This window comes from Camelus bactrianus, chromosome 14, assembly GCF_048773025.1.
Source record: "Camelus bactrianus isolate YW-2024 breed Bactrian camel chromosome 14, ASM4877302v1, whole genome shotgun sequence".
Taxonomy (NCBI): Eukaryota; Metazoa; Chordata; class Mammalia; order Artiodactyla; family Camelidae; genus Camelus; species Camelus bactrianus.
Genome location: NC_133552.1, coordinates 20,458,585 through 20,480,986, shown reverse-complemented (window position 1 = coordinate 20,480,986; position 22,402 = coordinate 20,458,585). Strand labels below are relative to the sequence as shown.

Sequence of the window (22,402 nt, the reverse complement as noted above, 5' to 3'; positions counted from 1 at the left end):
GTAGGAAATTATTTTATGTCCTAAGTGTATAGGGACTTGCTTATTTTTATAACTTTATCAATGCCTCTCTTTACCCTGGACTTTTTGCCAGCAGTTAAAACTGCACCTCGATCTCCAGATGGCCGGGCAGGACGTTCCCAAACTGACTCTGGCCCTGGTCCAGCTGTGGCAGCCAGCAAAGAAAACCTCCCTGTGCTCAATACCAGAATAATCTGCCCAGGTAGTACAGATTCGGAAACATGGTGTATTTCAAAGTATTTCTGTGAAAATGTTTAAGTACTCATTTTCATGAAGTATAGAAATATGTTCTCAAAGACAAATATTTCTTTAAAAAATGTTGTTGGTACTCTTATCAATCAGAATGCAGATCCTTAGACTTTGGTATATAAAAGAATTACCTAGGAAGTATTAAAATACAGGTTCCTGGGCCCTTCCCTAAGAAATTTTGGTTGGGTAGTTCTAGAGTAGAGCCCAGGAATCTGCGTTTAAATACTCAAGGTAAGTTTGATCCTATATTCTACTACCTTTACAAGATCAACACAGCCTTCCTCTTAGTTTTACACCACAAGTCTCTGTAGTTATTTTTAGACTGGTAATATTGCTTGATTTTGGACCATCGGAGGCATCTATTCAGCCCTGATAAGGGTTTGGGATTAGGATAGTATTAGTGGAAAACGAAGAACTTATGTGGAAGGGGAGGGCGGTAAATGTAGATGTCTCAGAGGTCTCCTGCAGTGCCAGTTGTTTGGCTAAGTGAAAACTTTCCAGATTCATTGCAGAGTAGACTGGAATCCAAAATACACCTGGGAAATCAGTCTCTCCTACAAGTTCTTTTTAAAGGTGAATCACAATTCAGTAATAATAGTTGGAGACTTCATTATCCCACTTTCAGTAGTGGATAGAACAACTAGACAGAGATCAATAAGGAAATAGAAGACTTGAAAAACATATAAAACAAGTATACCGAATAGATGTCTACAGAACACTCCACCTAACAAGGGCAGAATATACATTCTTCTCAAGTGCAATGCAACATTCTCCAGGATAGACCATACATTAAGCCATAAAACAATTCTCAATAAATTTAAAAGGATTGAAATCATGCAGATTATGATCTCTGACCACAGTGGAATGAAATTAGAAATCAATAACAGAAGGAAATTTGGGAAGTGGACAAATGTGTGGAAATGTTGGTCAAAATAAAAAATCATAAGATCAGTGAATAGAATTCAAAGTCTAGAAATAAACCCCTACATTTATGGTCAATTGATTTTCAACAAATGTGCTAAGACAATTATTCAATGAGGAAAGAATAGTCTTTTCAATACATAGTACTGGGACACCTAGATAGTCACATGCAAAGAACTATGATGGACCCCCTGCCTCACACCATATATAATAATTAACTAATCACAGATACAAGACTGAAATGTGAGAGCTAAAAATGTAAAACTATAAAAAGCCAACATAGATGCAAATGTTTATAACCTTGGATTAAGCAATGGTTTCTTAGACATGACTCCAAAAACACAAACAACAAAAGGAAAAAAAAAAAAAAGGTAAATTGAACTTCATTAAAATTAAAGATTTTTGTGATTCAAAGGGCACTATTAAGAAAATGAGATGACAACCCACAGGATGGGAGAAATAGTTGCAAATAATATATCTGATAAGGGACTAGTATCCAGGATATATAAATAAATCTTATAATCAACAGTAAAAAGATAAATATCCCATTTTAAAAATGGGCAAAGGATCTGAGTAGACATTTTTCCAAAAAGATATACAAATGGCCAATAAGCACCTGAAGAGATGCCCAACATCATTAGTCATCAGGGAAATGCGAATCAAAAACACAATGAGAGACCACTTTAGACTACTGGGATGGCTATCAAAAAAGACAGATAATAACATATACTGACAGGGACATGGAGAAATTGTAACTTTTGTACTTTTGTATTTTTTACACTGCTGTTTAAAATGTAAAGTGATACAGTCATTTTTGAAACAGTTTGGCAGTTCCTCAAAGAGTTAAGCTCAGAGTTAACCTATAACTCAGAAATTCTACTACATATATACCCATGAGAACTGAAAATATATGTCTACATAAAAACTAGTACATGACTGTTTATAGCAACATTGTTTATAATAGCCCAAAAGTGAAAACAACCAAAATATTCATGAATTGATGAGTGGAAAAACAAAATGTGGTATATCCATATAATGGAATATTACTCAGCCATTTAAAAGATGAAGCATTGATAAATGCTACATACAGCATGATTATCCTTGGAAACATTATGCCAAGTAAAAGAAGCTCAACACAAAAAGGCGCATATTATATAATTCCACTTAGATGAAAAGTCCAGAATAGTCAATTACATAGAGAAGGAAAGTAGTTTAGTGGCTTCCAGGGTCTTGGGATAAGGGAATGGGGGAATGGAAAATGACTGCTAATGGGTATGAGGTTTCTTTTCAGGGGTAATAAAAAGGTCTCAATTAGAAGGTAGTGATCATTGCACAACTTTGTGTATAGACTACAAACAACTGAATTTATACACTTTCAAAGGGTGAATTTTATGGCATGTGAATTATATCTCGATGAAAGTACTAAAATAGGAAAGATAAATCCAGAACATGTTTGATACTGGAAAGACTTCCATGTCTAGAAGTCATATTTCTCTTCAAGTCTGGGACCCCAGGATGAAATTTTCTGGGCTGAAGCTGTAAATATGGCTAACCTTAGGATTAGAAAATGTTATACTTTTCTGTGGGGCAGCTGGAATATGACCCTTCACCTCTTCACACTGTTCTTTTCTCTCACCAGAATGGTTGTTTTATTCATTTATTTACTTATTTAGACATAAAGGGAACTGGCATAACAAAGTATACCATTGCATATTCAAAACTATGAAATTAAATGATAGAATAAAATTCATCTTGATCATTTGATAATCAGCTAAACTTTGTCACTAAAATAATGACCATCTTCTAAGAGGAGCACATTGTTGAGGAAAGGAATGTTTGCAAAAGAAACTATTTTTTCCCTAATTTCCTGGTGTTTCTCAACTGCATGACGTATTTTTCTTCACTATTCTTTCTTTTCCATTTATTGGCTCTCTTAGGCCCCCCTGTTCCTTTGTCGTGTCTCCAGACTTTAGTGCTTCTAGCTTTAATATTTGGTTTGGTAGATCATAAAATTCTTTAGCTTTGAATATCGTAGTTAGTGGAAAGCTAACTACTTGTTGAAATAAATCAGATGGTTTGCATATACAGAGGTAAGGTAAATGCTTCATTTTTTTAATGTTCAATACTATATTCTTCTGAAATTTACGAATACTTGTGTTTAATATTCGATTACTCACTCTTGACACCAGCACCGAGTTTTCATCTTAGTATGTCAGCATTTTCACTTGAGTATTAGTATCTTTGCTTTGAGAATACGGAAGTGATAACTCCATGACATCTTGGGTAATTCAGCCTTTGTTGTAAATTCCTTACAGACTTGCTATCTTACTTGCTAATACGAAAGAAGTAATATTTACTTGTTGAAGTATAGAATCATTGATGGGAAATGAGAAACTGTCTCAAAGAGACTCCTATTAAGGTCCTCACCTGCTTCATTTTTTTATGACGATGTATAGATTCCAAGAAGCATCAAAAACCTTGTGTTTACCAATGTCATAGTTGTTAGTCTTGATTAATGAGAAGAACAGACTCAACTGAAAACCATGCTTTGCGAGCAAGGTGTTTCAGGTTAGTTCTAAAAACAATGGACTGGCTCTTTCTGTTTTCCTCCTAACATGTGATCCTGTATTTTTTTTTCCGGCCAGGTTTAAGAGCAGGACTAGCTGCCTCAATTGCTGGGAGTTCTATTATTAACAAAATGTTACTAGCAAATATTGATCCTTTTGGTGCAACGCCATTTATTGACCCAGATCCAGATTCAGTGTAAGAAATACTTTTGCAAATATTTTGTTTTTGGCTTTTCTTGTTTCTGTTTTATACAAATAGCAACATTTTAAATGCATTGCAATAAATATGGTTTCACAAACAAAAAGGATCATCAGAAAATCTCAAACGTTGGTAATGATGAGAACATTGACGCATTTGAAATACGGTGGTTTGCATGATCTGTTCCTGAACCTGAAATTGACCTTCACGTACTTTCTCTTATTATCATAGAGATGGATATTCAGAAAAATGTGTCATGAACAATTACTTTGGGATTGGATTAGATGCGAAAATTTCATTAGAATTTAATAATAAGAGAGAGGAGCACCCTGAAAAATGCAGGTAATTTTGGTAATAGTAATAATGCAATTACATGAAAGCAGTCTTAACTTTAATTTCATTTGTTACCTCTTTTGCTCACTCTACCTTTAAAGAGTAAATGAATAAGAGTTCCTGAAATTCTCTGCCAACATTTGTTTTCAGGAGCCGAACTAAAAACTTGATGTGGTATGGAGTCCTTGGAACCCGGGAGTTATTACAGAGATCATACAAAAATTTAGAACAGAGGGTTCAACTTGAGGTGAGTTCGTCTTGCAGTAAAGACACTTCAGATTCTCTGACTTGTTAGGAACAAAAGATGTATTTGTGGGGCTGATTTAGCTTCAATTTGTCTAGAATAGTGTTTAAACCCTATGGTTTAAAATGGAAGTGGTTATCAACTCTATACCAGAGGAGGTGTAGACACTGGATGTGAGTGACACACTTAATTATCATTGTCATCAGATCCTGAAAATGGGGGGCCTTGAGGGTACATATATATAGGATAGGATTTTTAACAGATTTTTCCATTTAAGCTTCCAAATTCTGGCCCAATTCTATAATGCCTGACATTTCACAAATCCCTGAAGATATCATTCATAGTAAATAGAACCTTTTAATTTAAATATATTTTTGTTCCAATTATTTCTTACAAGTTAGTAAAATAAAAAGAGATTTTGAACATTTAAATTTTTTAATTTTTTTTTTTTTACTAATTTATATAAAGACAGCAAAAGTTATTTAATCTCCTCCGGTAATAGGAAAAAGAAAACTGGGGACATTGCTCTGAAAAATCTACTAATTTCTTTGTTTTTTTCTTTTTTTTGTTTGTTTTTTTGGGGGGGTGATTAGGTTTATTAATTTATTTTAATGGAATTACTGGGGATTGAACCTAGGACCTCATGCTTACTAAGCATGTGCTCTACCACTGAGCTATACCCTCCCCCTACTAATCTCTTTGAATTTTATTTTCTTTCATCCTTGATTCAGGGCTCACTGTTTATGCTAATAGGCATGTCTTTCCTATCTTGTCTCTTTTAATAACCAGATACTTTAAATTGAGTTATACACTTCATACAGAAACGTGTACAAATCTTAAGTCAACAGCTCAATGAATTAAACAGAGCGTTACTATTTTAAGTGTTATCTTAACACTGGAATGTGAACTAAAGAGGTGCCTGACTCATTCATTATCAACTAAATGTCCTTTACAACTACATGATCAGCTGGTCTGATTTATCATTGCTTGCAAAATTAAGATAGATGTTACTGCCTGAAAAGGTATAAAATCAGGAAGGTTCATACTTCGTGAATGCTCTCCTTGACAGCCTCATCCCTCAGGCAGCTGGGTTCTGTACATAGCTGTTCATTCTCTTACGCCTATACCCTACTCAGCCACACTCTTTAAGGACAGGTAGGAAGTGGTTTTCAACTTTGTTATCTTGCACAGTTCCTGACCCTGACTTGAGAGGGAAACAAGATAGGTAAATGATCATTTTACTATAATTTGTTAAGTGCTGTAATCAAGACCCATAGCTGGCCATCTTTAAGATTTAAGAGGACTATCTGGAACAGATTGACTGGGTTGCTTTTGTTTCCGATAGAGCTTTCAGCATTTCAGAAATACTATTTCTGTCCTTTTCTATTGGTGGTCCAAATTCTGAACAATATCTTAGACAGCTGCTTTGTAATCTCCATTTAACAGAGGTTTTTTATACCTTTTGAGCTGTGGACCCCTTTGACATGCTAGTGAAACCATGGGCCCCCTCTCAGAATATTGTTTTTAAATGCATTATATAAAATAGATAGCCTTACAAAAGAAAATATTGAAATAAATTATCGAAATATTTTTAAAGTGTTATAGAGTAACACTTTAAAAGTATGAATATAGAGTATGAAGCATAGAGTATGAAGAAATATGTGACAAAAATCTAATGGCTTATATAATAAGTACCATTCTTTTGAAGCAATGAGGAACATAAATTATATTACAAGATATCTGAAACATCAGCAATAGAATACCAAAAAATATCTGTTTCTATCGATGATGAAGTCTGAGTATTGCTAATGTGTGGTTTGTTATCAGCATTTATAATTGAGTGCAATGCAAGATTTCAGCAGTTGCTAACCCTAAGAGATACGTTTTTACCATTCAAGTTAGCAGACCCCTGAATCTATCCGTGGACCTCTGGTTTCTGAACCTCAGGTTAAGAACTCTTGATACAGAAGTTTTGTATTAAATGACTGAAGGAAAATAGAATTGGTAACCCGAGATAAATGAAAGCATGTTACTATACATAAAAAGTAAAGTAGAAAAATTAGAGAGTTCTTTGCCGTAGTTAAAAATAAACGAAACAGCTGCTATTCCTGAGGACCACAGAAAGTCCGTTGTCTAAAAATTCATTTCCATGATGCTCGATCACTTGGGATAAAGATGGAGAAGAGAGATCCAAGACTTGGGAATCTCTTCCCAGAGAGATCCCTCTCACCTATTGCCAGGGCTTGGCAAAAAAAACTCTTAACTTTTTGTTCAGGAAAGTTTTCCTTTCCCTGTTGTATAGAAGAAAGTGAATCTGAGTTCATGTTTTGACTTTGAATTTGTACAGAAAAAGACTTTGACTTCAGTTTCTCCATCTGCAAAATAGATACAATAATGCTTTTGTGCAAAATCATAATCCATTGAGCTGATTCACAAGAAATCGCAGTTGAAACTGAAAAGAATGCTATAAATACAAAGTCTGTTTCTCAAGTCATATAAACTGAATCTGATATAGACCCAAATTTCAGAACCTCTGAGTGAGAATTATAATCCTCTCTGTAATCATGGAAATGCCAGAAATGTAGAGTGACATCGTAACATCAAATTTTGCTAGTTTTAGAATAGAAACACGTTTGACCTATGAATGAAAAATGTCATGTCATTAAGATTCAAATTTTTTCCTTAAGAATGACTTTTTTGTCTAAATATGCCTAATTTACATGCACCAAGCAGCTTGTTCTATTTTTTTAATTGAAATAATGATCAAATTCTAGTTTGAGTCCTTTAAATACTAAGATAAATGAAGAAGAAAACACCTTTTAAAAAACAATATTCACCTGTAATCTATAATGAAATACATGATAAAGGACAAATAGTTGTTTAATTCACATTTCTTGTAATTTCAGATATTTCTGTAATCTCATAACAGTGTTTCCATAATTTGTTTATATTGTTATATTCTAAAGCTTTATATTAATTTGGTTTATTATATAATAGTAATTTTTATCTTTGTTTAATTCATTAATACAGTAATAATTATGGCTGTATTTTAAATGGGGTTACAATAATTGAAGTTCCCTGAATGTTTGCTACATATTGCCTTTGACTCTTAAACTTTATGAGGTAGTGACTATCATTTTTTAGGAGGCAAGTCTTTTATTAATTATTTCAGAGGCATGAAGTCACTTGCCCAAGATCAAACAGTTGGTAACTGGAGAAGTCAAAATTTCAACTCCAATGCTATTTCACCATAAAACATTAATTTGTATTTGTGATAGAGGAGAGACATTTACTGACTTCCTACTACGTGTTTTAGGTGCTCTCCTGTACCTTGCTTTACTGGCCACACTGTGGGCTGCGGATTATTAGCCCATTTCACAGATGAGCAAAATGAAGCTCCAAAAATTTAATAATAAGGGACAGAATTCAAAACAGGCCCACTGTTTTCCCACTGTACCACACTACCTAGATACTGTGTGGACCTTTGAATGTATTTTCATGAAAAAAGGAAAGAAAGGAATTGTAAAAAACACTCATGGTGGGTAAATCAAGTATAAAGTGTTCTTATTTTATTTAAAATGATTGAAAATGGGTTCAAACTGGATTCTCATTTGTTCTAAAGGTTGAAGATAATTTCAGCCATTTGACTTTGTTTCTTTGTTTGCTTGCTTGTTTTTAGATTCCATGTATAAATGAGATCGTACAGTATTTGTCTTTTTCTATCTAACTTATTTCACTTAGCATAATGTCCTCAAGTCATTGTCGTCACAAATGGCAAGATTTCCTTTTTGTGGTTGAATAATATTCCATTGTATGTATCTACCACTTTTTTAAATCCATTCATCCATCAAAGGACACTTAGATTGTTTTGTAAAACTTTTTTTTTTTCAATTTTGTTGTTCTGTAACAATTTCTGCTATAATTATTTAGTCTTTAAAATTTTTTTCAATTTAAAAAATAATATAAAGGTAATGTGTGGGAATATGTTTACAGGAGAGCCAACATCACCAACACACTTTCCTCCATCATCCTTTATCTTTGGTACTCTAGTGTCTTCCAAACCAGTGGTTTTGCTCTTTTTATCTGACCTTTAAGCTTTTGACCTTACAGTGTGATGGGCAGTATATTCCTCTCCCCAGTCTGCAAGGAATAGCTGTGTTGAACATTCCCAGCTATGCTGGAGGCACTAACTTTTGGGGTGGAACTAAAGAAGATGATGTAAGTATTCCCTTGCTCTTTCTAGAAGCAGCCCATATTCCTTGGCTTGTGGTCCTTTCCTCCATCCTCATAGCCAGCAAAGGCAGTTAAGTCCTTGTCACACACAGTGCATTGCTCTCTTCTCCTGCCTTGATCTTCCACTTGTAATGACCTTTGTGATTACATTGGGCCCATCCAGATCATCCAGGATAATCTTCCCGTCTCAAGGCCCCAAATCCCTTTGCCATGTAAGATAACTCTCACAGGTTCCAGGGATTAGAACACAGACATTTTGCTGAGCAGAGAGAGAGAGATTATTCTGTTTTACCAAAATACCTTTCTGTACTTTCAATTTTCTGAATTTATGTGTATCTTATTATTGTTTCTTTAATTTTCAGAAGTGACAAAAGGTCTCATTTAGCCATTGAGATTTAGAGCTCTTTTTGTTTTCTTTTTATATTTTCCTGTATTAAAAAAGAAAAAAAAACACAACCTAACAAATGCAGTTGCTTTAAAGGTAATAGAATAAAAGAGAAGGCACAATTATTAAAATATATATAATAATAAAAATGAGAAATTTACCATGATCTTTAAAGAGTTACATATATTGAATGATAGACCCTTTGATTTGAGGCTTATGATGTAATGGTTCCCACTGACCTGTTTTCTTAGGGCTCTTAAATGAGCATGCAGGGATTAAAGTATAAAATAAATTGGAAAGTATTTGTAATTTTCATGATATGAATATATTCCAATCCTATTGGAGTATAAAAATTTAAATTAGCAGCCAATTATTTGTCAGCCTGTCACTACTCAGATATTTTAAGGAGAATAAATCAGTGAGATTAAGATAAACAAAGCTAATGCTCCTTGAACACCTGCTGGGCAGTCAGTGTTCTGAGAGCTTACATTCATAATTTAATACCCACAATTTTTATCTAAATTTTATTAGTGAAGAAATTGACACAGAGTTCACCCAGTTAGTATCAGAGGCAGGGCTTAAAACCAGGTAGTCTGATAACAAAAAGGACAAGTTTGCAAATTTATGTCCTGATGTTTTCAGTGAAAGTTTTAATTAGGTTACTATTTTATACCGAGTATTTTTTCAGAGGAACAATTACTTATGATATAGTGTAAAAAGGAGTAAAAGAAACAAAGTGATGCAGATGAAATTTAAATTTTTAGGTGAAATTAATTATGTAAAAATGCATTTAACATCACGGCAAAGGAAGCCTACAGGATTTTCATCCTCTGAGTTTCTTTTCATATTCGCAAATGCCCTAAAATGTTTTTGTAAAAAGTAAAGTATAAATCACATACACACATTGCTTGTCACACCTTAAAAGATTTCCCTTAGAATATACCAAGTGAACCGGATCATAAATTACATGTTCATTAACTTTAACTTTATGAAATCAGTATCACCTTTTGATTCCTGAAATTTCATGCATCATTTTATCAAGACATCCGAGTTATGCACGAACAGATATTTAATACAACTTACACCAAGGTGAATTATTTGGAAATACAATAGTTCACTGGTCCTAAGAGTGCTTTCTAAGAGGGGCATGAAGTATTTTATCCATGTGGGTTTTGACACTTTTTTTTATTGTTTGCTTTTTCTAAGCTCTCTTTAGTGACTTTTTCTTGTCCTCGGATTATCATTTCCTACTACTATTTACTTACTTTTCTGCTTACTATTTTTATAAGTTTTTTAAAATACGTGTGCTGCATAGTTTACATTGCTTGATGTGCCACTGCACTTAAACCTGAGCTTCTTCAGTGGAAGTGTAATGTCATTTTTTTTTCTTTCAGATATTTGCCGCACCATCATTTGATGACAAGATCCTGGAAGTCGTTGCAATATTTGATAGCATGCAAATGGCAGTTTCAAGGGTCATTAAACTGCAGCACCACCGAATAGCCCAGGTTTGCTTCTCTAATCAAACCCGACTTCACTACTGGGGCCACTGAGGATGCCATTCCAAATGACTCCTACACTGTATAGTCATCCATAAAATGATGGGACTTTCTTGTTGAGTCGGTTGTTACCATGTCATCAAAAGGAGAAAAACCTAACAGTCCTTTCCTTTCAAGTTTGAATGCAAGATCAAGTGTTGGTTTCTCAGGATGATCTATACTCTAAAATAACTTGTTTTATTTCAGTGCCGTACAGTAAAAATCACTATATTTGGTGATGAGGGAGTCCCAGTGCAGGTGGACGGTGAAGCGTGGGTTCAGCCTCCAGGGATTATCAAAATTGTGCACAAAAACAGAGCTCAGATGCTAACAAGGGACAGGGTATGTAACAAAAAACGTTTTTTTCCTAGATTTTTATCAAGCCTTTAAAAAAATCTTAAATTGTTGTGACAAATAGAAACCAAGGGAAAAGATTTCAATTGTCTTTTAAATCTGACATTTAGATCATTGTGGTTTTAAATATGAACAAATTTTGATTTAGTTTTCCAAATAATTAGTTTATTTTTTGTTTAGATTTAGAAAAACTTGAGCAGAAACTACAGAGAATTCTAATTCTATTCCCATATACTTACTTCCCTCCCTGACAAACACAAGAATTCCCTTATTCTATTTCCCCTTTATGTTCCCCTTAACATCTTGCTTTCGTGTGGTACGTAAATTACAGAAGATGAGCCAATAGTGACACATTATTATTAACTAAAGTCATGACAGTTTACATTACTCTCTATGTTGTACATTCTGTGGGTTTTGGTAAATATGTGATCACCTGTGTTCACCATTACAGTTTCATGCCATATAGTCTCACTGCCTTAAAAATTCCTGTGCCCCACCTTTCCATCCCTCCCGTCTCCCAACCCTGGCCACCACCCATCCTTTTATTGTCTTTATAGCTTTGCCTTTTCCAGAATATGTATTCTTAATTAAGGCCACACCTGTAACAAATAAGACTGAAGTATCCACCCTGCCTGTTATGCATATAATAGTAAACGTTGAAGCATAAACTGAAGCTGTGTTTTTTTTACGCTTTTCAGTGATACAATCATTGCCATCAAGTACATTACTTTTTTTTTTTACATTACTTTTTATTTGTTGTGATACACTAGGAAACCTTAAAATATCTTTTTCGTTTTTATGATTTATTTAATGAGGTGTTAGATTGGGAAGAAAACAATAATAGTTTCAGAGTCACTCATGTACTATCTAAATGCACATTTATTTGGGCCTCAGCGCTCTGAACTAACAATTCCTTGCAACATTGATTTGAAATAGGCTTTCGAAAGCACTCTGAAATCTTGGGAAGATAAGCAGAAGTGTGATTCTGGTAAACCAGTTCTTCGAACCCATTTGTACATCCAACACGCGGTCGACCTGGCGACGGAAGAGGTGTCGCAAATGCAGCTGTGCTCGCAGGCGGCGGAGGAACTCATCACCAGGTCCGGGCCCACCGAGGCACGAGGGCAGGAGAGCGCTGGTCTTGGCCAGTTTGGGTTTTTCCAGTTTTAATACATCACCGCAGTTGTTTGGGGGTATCGAAAAGAGATGCCTTTACTCACCTTCATTTGCTGCCTCACCTGTGCCTCAATAATTTCTGTTCTTCATTAGATCCTGTCCTACATGCTCACACGTGTGTTCTCCACGGGACAGATCTCCCACTTTCTGAAACACAGTGGAGAGCTTGCCTAACGTACCTTTCCATTATTGTTTACATATATATATACATTATTTATATGTACTATATGTAACTCTTCCATTGTCATTTCCCAGTTTATGATGCCTTATGATTATTCATTAAATGTTTAGGGAATGTAGAAGGAAATACAAACACTAACTCTGTTCCCAAGGCGAGTGGTGAGGGGGGTTGGGTGGGAAGATTCCGAAGAATCATTTTCCAGCATCGGTTATCACCGAGCTCGCGAGACCACACAAATTAATTTTAGGAGACAGAAAAGGAGGAGATTTTTTAGAGTTCTTCAAGTGTAAACCAGATAAAAATTACTATGACCAGGGGTAAACTTCAGAGAGGACGCGGGAACCATGGGGAATTTTCTTATCTCCTCTTCACCTAAATTTCATCTAGCAAACGGGGATAAGATCTGTCTAATCAAGTCTCTGTGAAGGTTAAGTGAGAGACGCCAGGTGCCATGCTCATGGGGACATCATGTCTGGCGTAGCTAGTGTTCTGTGCATGGTCGCTGTCCTGTTCTTCCCACACCTTCATCTGGTCACACAGTGGGCACTGCGGACTCTCAGAGGAGGCCAAAGGCAGTGAGGAAGGGCTTCCTGGAGGAAGTGACTTCCCAGCCTAGTCTTGAAAGAAGAATAAGAAGGAGCAATCTAAGGATGGGAGCCAGCCTGGGTAGAAGCTCAGAGGACTGTGAGTGCATGGTACTTTCAGGAAACCTCAGGGAGTTCGAGGTGACTGACATGTTAGCATGGGGTATTTGAGTGTAGGAAATGTGGACAGAGAGGTGAGGAGGGGCCAGATCTCAATCAGGATGTTTCTGGAAGCAATGTGAAGCATTGTCTGCAGGACAGCAAAACTGGGGCAGGTGAACAGTGTCGGAATGGTCCTGATAGGAAACAATGGATGGAAAGGAGAAGAGAGACTTAAGATAGGTTAGAATCTGAAGTTGGTGTATGGGCATGAACTAGGAGACAGGATGACCCTAATGTTTCTTGTGAATGGCTGGTTGGATTAGGCATCTTTGATGAAGCCACAGTATTCAGGAAGTGGAGCAGATTTTGAGAGGGGAAATGATGGCTTCCATGTTGGATCTAGAGAATTTCAATCCATTTCAAATTACATTAAAAATATCTAGGAGGAGATTCAGTTGGCCGTTGAAAATGTTGATCTGAAGTTGATTTATCACTCTCTTTCTTCCTTGAAAATTAGAATAACATTTACCCATCTCTGTTCTTCTGATTGATCTATTCTTGATTGCTCAGGGTAAGGATGCTCTCAAGAACTGGTTAGGTGACATTTGCAAGTTCTTTTGTGCCTTGGATATCAACTGTATGATCCTTAAGAAGTAAGCTCTTTTCCTTCACTCTTGATTCTGTCTCTTCTTTTGTCTTTCCAGATTGAAGGTCATTCTCCTTAAAGAGGTCGGAAGCAAAAGCTCTTGAATAGCCTTACCTTCTTGGTCATCTGCAAACCTTACATCATTTTCTGTTAATCAGTAGAACATTTCCTCCTTTCTCTTCTTTGGCCTTATTGTCCTCCAGGAGCTTGTCTTTCCAGGACTATTTTTGAAGGTTTAGATTCCAAAGGACTGTGGCACAGCTGGCTTTGGCATTGGATAGACAGAGATTCAGATCCTGGCTCTGTCACGTACTAGCTTTCTGTACATACTAAATCTCTCTGAGCCTCAATGTCTTCGTCTATAAGGTGGAGAAAACTAATCACAGCTACCTTTTAGGCTGTGAATATTAAACTAGATAATGCATATAAAGCGTTTAGCGTATGGATGATAAGTGTGGCAGTGTTCTTCTCCTGATCTGTTGTGTTTATGCCTGGTTGAACTTTCAATGAATAAAAGATGTGTCTGCTCTTTATATTTGGGACCCCTCTCACTTCACAGCGATACAGGAAAATGAAATGTTACTGTATCTTGTTCTTCCAAATAGCACCTCCATATGCTCATCCCTGGTTCTAAGCCTAACTTAATATATATAAAGATTTTTGGGTTAGTATCTTTTGTTTGCAATAAGGTTTAAGTTTTGTACATCTACTCTGTGCCATTCATAATTGAGCAGGTATTTTTAAAAATTTTCCTTTAATGATTTTTCTTTAACTTGTTTTATCCTACTACTTCTGCACTTCAGAAAACTCAGCAATGCTCAGAAAAGTTGTTCGTTCATGTGTTTCGCTTTTGCTTTCAGGATTTGTGACGCAGCCACGATCCACTGCCTTTTGGAGCAAGAGCTGGCGCACGCGGTGAACGCGTGCTCCCACGCACTGAACAAAGCCAACCCACGCTTCCCAGAGGTGAGGAGCTAATGGTAAATCCCCATTCCACAGATTTTCTTGGTGTTGCACCTGTAGTTTGATACTGTAAAACATGCCCCGCCCTTTGAAAGAACATCATATAGTCGATGTCAGTCTGTGCCGGAAGTCTCTTATCATTCATGGCCCAGTTTTTCTTAATTTTCCTTTCCTGCCATTTTTCCATTCCTGCTCTTAAATCCTCTTCATTTTTTCCTCTTTCACTTTCAAGCGCTTGTCACCTGCCCATCTTCCTTGAACTCCTCCTTTTAACTACTGCCGTTCTCTTTTTGACATTCTCCCCTGCAAACCTGGTTAGCATGCATTTTACTGGAGCTGTTCATTCATTTTTGAAGCGGTACACTTAAATTATTCTTCATTTTGTTTCACAAGATCAGTAAATGTAGCTAATATTTTAATGGAGAAGTTAGAATTTTGTAACTTTTGTAAATTTTTAAATGTAGAAGTTAATAGAATGGATAGGGTATCATGCTCATAAAATGTGATACATGGTATAGCAAAAACTGGTAGCATTATTTTTTATTCTTTCAATTACTCAATTGAAGTTACCTAAGTTAATATACAAATAAGTGCTAGTCTTCAAGATTAAAGTGTAAAAATCAACCTGGTTGGAACTACGGAGAGTGAAAGGCAGTGGACAGAACTAATTATGATCAGATAATGCCTGCCCCTTTTAAGACATAATTTTCTTTGACTTAACTCTTATGCGTATGTTGTTGCCAGCATATACAGGTTTGTGTGTAGCAGATGTGGTCCTGAGTATATTCACTGTGGTCAGGGTAGTCTTTTGGTTCCATGATATAAGAATTAGAAGAGATCGTGCTAACAAATGTGAGTGTAAAAGTTTGCAAATTACAAATAGAATTTTGGTAGGTTTTTTAAAAAATATTCACCATGTGAATTTAAATCGGAAGAATAAAATGTAAAATATTTGCTAGTGATTGAATCCCTATTTAATACAGAACTACCTGTCTTTGATGTCTTTGTTTTTGTTTTCTAGAGTCTTACAAGAGACACTGCCACTGAAATAGCCATCAATGTGAAGGCACTGTATAATGAAACAGAATCTTTACTAGTTGGCAGGGTTCCTTTGGTAAGGAAAAGCAATGGTGGATAACATCAGAATGATGATAAATGTATGGTTCTCATCTTCATTAGGGAGCATGCATTCATCAGATTCTAATGCAAAAGCAGCCCCTGGCCTCAGCCCTAGAGTTTCCTTTTTACCAAGCTTTTGCCTTCCAAGAAAATATATGGCAAAATCCGGAAGGTATGCTTCAGGCCCGCAGAAGTAGAGATTTCCCCTCATTGTGTTTTTATACAATCCTGCTCTCCCCTGTCAGCTTTGAGAGACTAACTCATTACTGCAGAAAAGTAGAGGAAGTCACTGTTTATCTTCCCAGGGTTAACATTTGAAATAGGATTGTTGTTGTTTCCTCGATTTGCTTAAACAATGATGCTTTCTAGACTCAGTGTTTCAAGAACTAAATTTCAAGAACTAGACAGATCCCCAGATTAACTGAAGACTGGTGCTAGAAATTAAGTTGAGGCCAAGTCTGAATCTGACCACAGTCCATGGGCCTCACGCAGCAGTGCTAGAAATCTGCAGGTGTTCTGTTTGGTTTGCCCAGAGTCCTTGCTTTTTCAACCTTTCTTCTCTCACCCTGGAAACGTTCTGGCACGTTGGGTCTTTTCGCCACCTAGTGTTCGATTGTAGGTTATTCACACATACTGCTGTACCTGTAGAAGGCCTAATGCGTTAGCCATTGTTTTTTTCTTCCTTGTAACAATTTTGATTAATTGACAGGTGATGTTTCTTTACTGTAATTTTATCTCTTTCTTGGGAAAATTTATACATCTAAATAAAAGTTATAGTAAAAGTTACAGCATCTGGCACAGTGGGAGAATGGGAGGTGTGTCCCATAGCCTAATTAACTGTAAGTGACTGGTTGCAGTTTCTGTTTGACCAGAGTCCAGAGGAGAATTGACCTTGGAGCATCCTCTGCTCTGAGAAGAGAAGTTTAAAGGCACTAAGTCTTTAAGTGGTTTTAGCTCTCTTCAGGGGAAACTCAAATATGACTTCCTCGGGGCAAGAGGCAGCTGCCTCTGCTGTGGTCATGAAGAGGAACTTTTAGGAAGAAAGATTGGATATCTTTTTTTATAAAACCAATGGCAGAGTCTTCTTGGCTATTCTTGGCACTCCTATTATTAACCATAATCTTCTTGCTGCTCTTCTAAAATTAGTCCTATAGGAAATCCAATGGGCTGTGAGTTTGACCCCAGTTATTAGATGAAGGACATGCATTTTTTTTTTCTGTTATTTGAAATACATTTAAGATAAATTCTGATTGATAATGTATTTTGTATTCTAATTCTCTACACTGAAAATACCCATTGAGTGTTACTTGGTAAATATTAATCAATTATCTTATGTTAATATAGAAGGAGTCTCCTTCACTTTTAATTTTTCTCTCGTTGTCAAATATGGATGTTTGGCTTGAAATGTATACCAGAGAATTTTTTAAAAACGTTTGGCAATATTGTTATCAAAATAGCCAAGTCATATCTGAGAGCAACTAAGTTGTACTCTTTATTTTGCTTGTAGGATGCATATGCAATAACTATTTTATCAATTTTGGAAGACATATATTCTTAGACTAAAAGGAAACTGGTAAATTGTATATGACATGATGGAGAATCTCCATATTTTTATTAACTTCTAGAAGTGGTAGATATCTTGAATAACAGAGAGGAAAAATGTCCGTAATAAATAACAATACCGTTCTCTCTGAACTTTCTGTTTAAAATTCTCTGGTCCAATATGTAGGTATTCTACAATTTTAAATAATTTATAAAAGGATTGATTACCTGGAAGAGACCTAGAAATAGTCTAGTCACATTCTACTATTTATTGAGGAAGAAACTAAAACTCCCAAGATCAACTCGCTTTCCCTTGGTTGCACAGTTAGTAACAAGGCCAGGAAAAGAATTCAGTCACTTCCTTTCCAATTCTGTGCATTACAGTGTTTATTTCACCTTTCTGCATTTATTGAATTTATAAGTGACTTTTAATAACTTCTTTAAGTGGGTATACAATAGGTGACCAGTTAAATTCTCTAAAGTTTCCAAGCCCTCTTCCAGATTACAAGCCATTTTGCATTTTGCTTTGCCCTGATTTGTACAGCAGCTTTTCATCGTGAATTTTTCTGAGATTTGGGTTTTTTTTTTTCTTAAGCGTATTGCTTTGATTATCCAGGAGATTTTTGTACCAAGCAGTTTTTATCGTATGATATGTTTTGACCCATTTTTAAAATATTATTTGTCCACCCAGTGACCAATGCAGATCAAAAAGATTTTTTGCCACAAATAAGTTAGAATGAGATTATTCCTTAGTGCAAGCCAGCAGAATGGGCAGATGAATGCATGGATAGGGAGGAAGAAGGGTGGGATTTACTTAGAAAAAAGCACCAAAAGCAGTCCTTTTTTCTGTGAAATTATTAAAGTCATACCAGCTGCTTGTATCATCTTTGGGGAATAAGGATGAATCTATCCAGATTTGCTTAAATGAACTCAGTATAAAGTAAGTTGTTCTTTTTTCCATATTCCTTTATATTAAAAACGACAACCACCACCTAGCCCAGCCTAGTAAGACATGAGGATGTTCAGGGTCGAAATAAAATGATTTATTCTATTTGAGGTTGGTCACTGAGGCTTGTTTCATTTTGTTTTTTTTTTAATCTGCTGGCAAGTAGCAGCTGGAATCCCCACATGAAGAGAGGGTATCCAATGCCTTACATTCCGTGGAGGTGGAGTTACAGAAACTAACAGAGATTCCTTGGCTTTATTACATCTTACACCCAAATGAGGATGAGGTATGTAACATTCAGCCTATTTCTTTATAAACGTAGACTTTATGATGATAGAATTTGAAGACATCTTTTGAAAAAAAGAAGTGTCCAGGGAAAAACATATCTTGAATAGAGTTGTCCTCCCGCACCTGCAGGAAATACGTTCCAGGACCGCTATGGGTGCCTGAAACTGCCAACAGTCCTGAACCCTAAATATACCTTGTTTTTTCCTATACACATATACCTATGATAAAGTTTAACTTATAAATTAGGCGCAGTAAGAGATTAACAACAATAACTAATAATGAACAGAACAGATACAACAATACAGTGGAATAAAAATGATGCAAATGTGCTTTCTCTCTCAAAATACCTCATTGTACAAATTTAATGCCTTTTCCATCTCAGCTAAGCATTTATCAGACACTGTGGCCCATAACTTTTGTAGTTTGAGGTGTAACAGCAAAACTAGCACATTTTTTTTCCTTCTTCACAATTTTGCAGAGAGAAAATTCCATAGATCTTATTAGCAAGCTCAGCATGTGATTTTTTTCTTTCCTTATTAAGTCGAGAACGTTCACCTTTTCATGAAAGGAAGCATTTTACAGCTTCTCCTTGGCAGGTCTGAATTGCCAGCATCACCACTCTTGCATTTGTGGGCCATTATTAAGTTAAATAAGGTTGATTGCAACACAAGTCCTGAGACGCCATGGCAGTTAATTCAATAACCCAGATCGCTGCTAAGTGACTAGTGCGCAGGATACTCTGGACAAAAGGATGATTCATGTCCCACATGGGGTAGATTAGGATGGATCAAGAGTTCATCATGCTACTCAGAATGGTGCAGAGCTTAAAACGTATGAATTATTTATTTCTAGAATTTTCCATTTCCTATTTTCAGACTGCAGTTGACCACGGGTGACCGTGGGTGACAACCTGCAGAAAGCAAAACCACAGATCAGGGGAGACTGCTGTACCACTTTCTAATTCACTCTTCTTGAACAAGCAAGCAAAGGCTTTTATGTGAGCAAAGCTAGCTTATGGGAGTCAGTACATTTCTTACGTTTTCAGGAGTAGGTGACATCGTAAACTCTTTTTGGAAGAAGTTATCCCTATATGGTCTCTGCCACCAGAGTGGGATTTTTCTTCTCTTAATATCCTGAGAAAATTCTTTTCTTGCTGCACTCGAACAGGAGCCTCCCATGGATTGCACCAAGAGGAACAACAGAAGCACTGTATTTCGTATTGTGCCCAAATTCAAAAAGGAAAAGGTTCAGAAGCAGAAGACAAGTTCTCAGCCTGGTAGGTGACCCAGATGGAGAGGGAGAGTCGAACATTATGAACTCATAATGCATTAAAGCGATATCACTGCCATGATAAAAATGTTCTGAGATGCGAGCGCGGTGATCGTACTAAATGCCACTGAATGGTACACTATAAAATGTTTCAAGTGGGGGAGTTCCTCTTCTGTTCACTTTACCATAATAAAAAAAAATCTTATCATACCTCAAATAAGTCCCATAGGAGTAGGAGTCTGTAGTTAGGAAGCACACGGGGCCACGAGGTGGTTTCCAATTCGCTTCTACTTTGTTGGACGAGTGTCAGCGTGTCTGTTTGATGGTTCTTCGTCTTACCCAGTGGCAATTCCATGCTTGTAACTTGTTCAAAGTGCAAAATCTACATCATTTTGATAAATGAGCAGGGAAACTTCTGTTTCCTCCTTTAACTTCTAAACACATTTTCCACCTTGTTATGTATTCTCTTTCTCCTTTTTTAAGGACTTTCTATGCCATTTCAGCCCCGCAGTGATGACAGTCCACTGTGACACTTGCATTCTCAAGCAAAGAGTAACCTCTCCCAGATGTTCTTTCTAGTTCCCCTTCCACCTTTTCCTAGAGATGAAGTTTAATGCTGTATTAGTGCTAAAGCACCGCCAAGGTCTGTGTACATGATCACAGTGCCTTCCATAATCAAATCATGCTATAACTTTTCTGAGTTAGTGGTCTCACTTTAAAAAGTGATATATAACCTTATTTTTGACGATCACAGAGCAGCTACTGAAGGGCATTTTAAAACCAAATGTGGCAAAATAAGTAGACTTGTATTAAGTGAATCAATGTTGAGTAAAATGTGTAAATGAGTGATTATATGTACTGGAAAATAACGACCCAACTAATCTTATTGAGCAACATTGACAGTTTTTCGATGATATAAAATTGATTTAACAGTACGTTTATTGCTGTAATTATCAATAATTATAATCATCAGTGGAACAGAATCAGTAAAGGTAGTACTCGAAGTCATCAAGACCTGAAGCAGAAGTTTGTGTAAAACTGTACCCCGTGTCAGTTTTTAAATTTTAATGAGCATTTGTGCTAATTAAACTATATCTAGTTTTCTGTATGGTCTTAAGGAAATCATTAGCGCTAATTTAGACCTTGTACTACTGATCCTAATCATGAGAAATACATTTTTTTATACATACTGTGTAGTTTGGGTGGCTTTGGGGAGGAAATTGAGCCAAATCGAAAGGCGCAGGTGCACAGCAGCGAATGTCTTTGTGTAATCAGGTCCTCGTGTTGACTGAGTCTGTGACCTGCATGGGAAAAAAATGGAATTATAGTTCTGTTGAAACAGCACCTTGAACCTTTCCCTTCGCTAGCACTGCAGCTATACTCTGTTTCGCATCTTCTTTGGCCAGCCTTTGCTTTGTAATGCGTTGAGCATGTAGAAATTAAGGGGGTTTTGCTCTTAACTTTGGTAGTTCAGAAATGGGGCACAGAGGAAGTTGCTGCTTGGCTGGATCTGCTCAATTTGGGAGAATACAAAGAAATCTTCATCCGTCATGACATCAGAGGGGCTGAACTTTTGCATCTGGAAAGGCGAGACCTTAAGGTATTTCCTTTGTGCTACTCTTCTGCTCTTGAAGTTTTTCTTGCAAAACAAACTCCTTTCTCCTGTGCTCTTCTGTTCTGTGCTTACTGCTTGGCTTGTGTTATGCAAACGTGCCGTAATCCCGTCTGCATTGTCCTGTGCTCTGCGTTCCTTGTCTGCTTTTGAAACAAGAATTGTCAGCAATATTTTTCTGTACGATCATTCTCTGAGTGTTATAGCTAAAGCTTAGCATGAATTTAGTAATTTTTCTGTGCCTCCATTGGTATGGCTCTTCCTGTACTAATATTTCCAAATGGGTCATGTTTCCATCAGCTCATTTTATTGGATCAACATAAAAGATGATCTTTGTGGCTGAAATTGACTGAAAATATCTAATAAAAAGTTAACAACTCAAAAAGTAATTCAATACCAAGAACAAAGCCTTTCTAATATATGGAACTAGATGAGAGACTTAGAGCAGTGGCTACTTATAGTCCTAGGGCTTCGTTGCATTTCTAAATTGACCTTTCAGAGGTCACATGGACAGCTAGACAAATAAATTCAATTTTCCTTCCCACAATTTACTGTTAAAATTGTATTCTTCTCAAAAATGGTATTTTTTTTTTTAGTAAATGAAGTAAAAACTATGCCTTGCTTTTGCTGGAAAGCAGCCCAAAACTTATCTGTCCTTTATGACAGGGAAGGAAAACTATTCATTCATGGTCTACAGCAATTCCCTTTTATTCTTTGGGTGGAGACTCAGCAGTAGAAATGCTCAAAGGAGCCTATTCTGTCCTAGGGTTAGATGTAGGATTTTCTTATCACATGCTGCCATTTAAAAATTCTCAGGTTGACTTAATAAGCAAGTGAAAAAGCCTTCAACACTTGTTGGATTGATTCCTTTCCTGTAGACCAAATTCTACATTACATAGAATTATGAGACGGTAAATTCCTAATGAATTCATG

At 36.3% G+C, this 22,402-nt stretch overlaps 1 protein-coding gene across 11 annotated transcripts in view; it reads left to right on the top strand.

The window, feature by feature from the left end:
• DGKH (diacylglycerol kinase eta) overlaps window positions 1-22,402 on the top strand; it is a 160,428-nt gene that overhangs the window by 121,248 nt on the left and 16,778 nt on the right. For 5 of the 11 annotated variants that reach the window (XR_012511716.1, XM_074378233.1, XM_074378231.1 and 2 more), the window contains exons 18-30: window positions 92-220; window positions 3,834-3,951; window positions 4,186-4,296; window positions 4,438-4,534; window positions 8,642-8,749; window positions 10,544-10,657; window positions 10,895-11,029; window positions 11,978-12,141; window positions 14,591-14,696; window positions 15,715-15,807; window positions 18,467-18,586; window positions 19,756-19,864; window positions 21,327-21,457. Coding sequence is in view for 10 of the 11 variants with exons in the window: in XM_074378233.1 (XP_074234334.1) it covers window positions 92-220; window positions 3,834-3,951; window positions 4,186-4,296; window positions 4,438-4,534; window positions 8,642-8,749; window positions 10,544-10,657; window positions 10,895-11,029; window positions 11,978-12,141; window positions 14,591-14,696; window positions 15,715-15,807; window positions 18,467-18,586; window positions 19,756-19,864; window positions 21,327-21,457 (1,535 nt within the window). In the remaining variant the exon portion in view is untranslated. The remainder of the gene's footprint in view (window positions 1-91; window positions 221-3,833; window positions 3,952-4,185; window positions 4,297-4,437; window positions 4,535-8,641; window positions 8,750-10,543; window positions 10,658-10,894; window positions 11,030-11,977; window positions 12,142-14,590; window positions 14,697-15,714; window positions 15,808-18,466; window positions 18,587-19,755; window positions 19,865-21,326; window positions 21,458-22,402) is intronic. The other 6 variants (XM_074378237.1, XM_074378236.1, XM_074378234.1 and 3 more) reach the window with 4 other exon arrangements.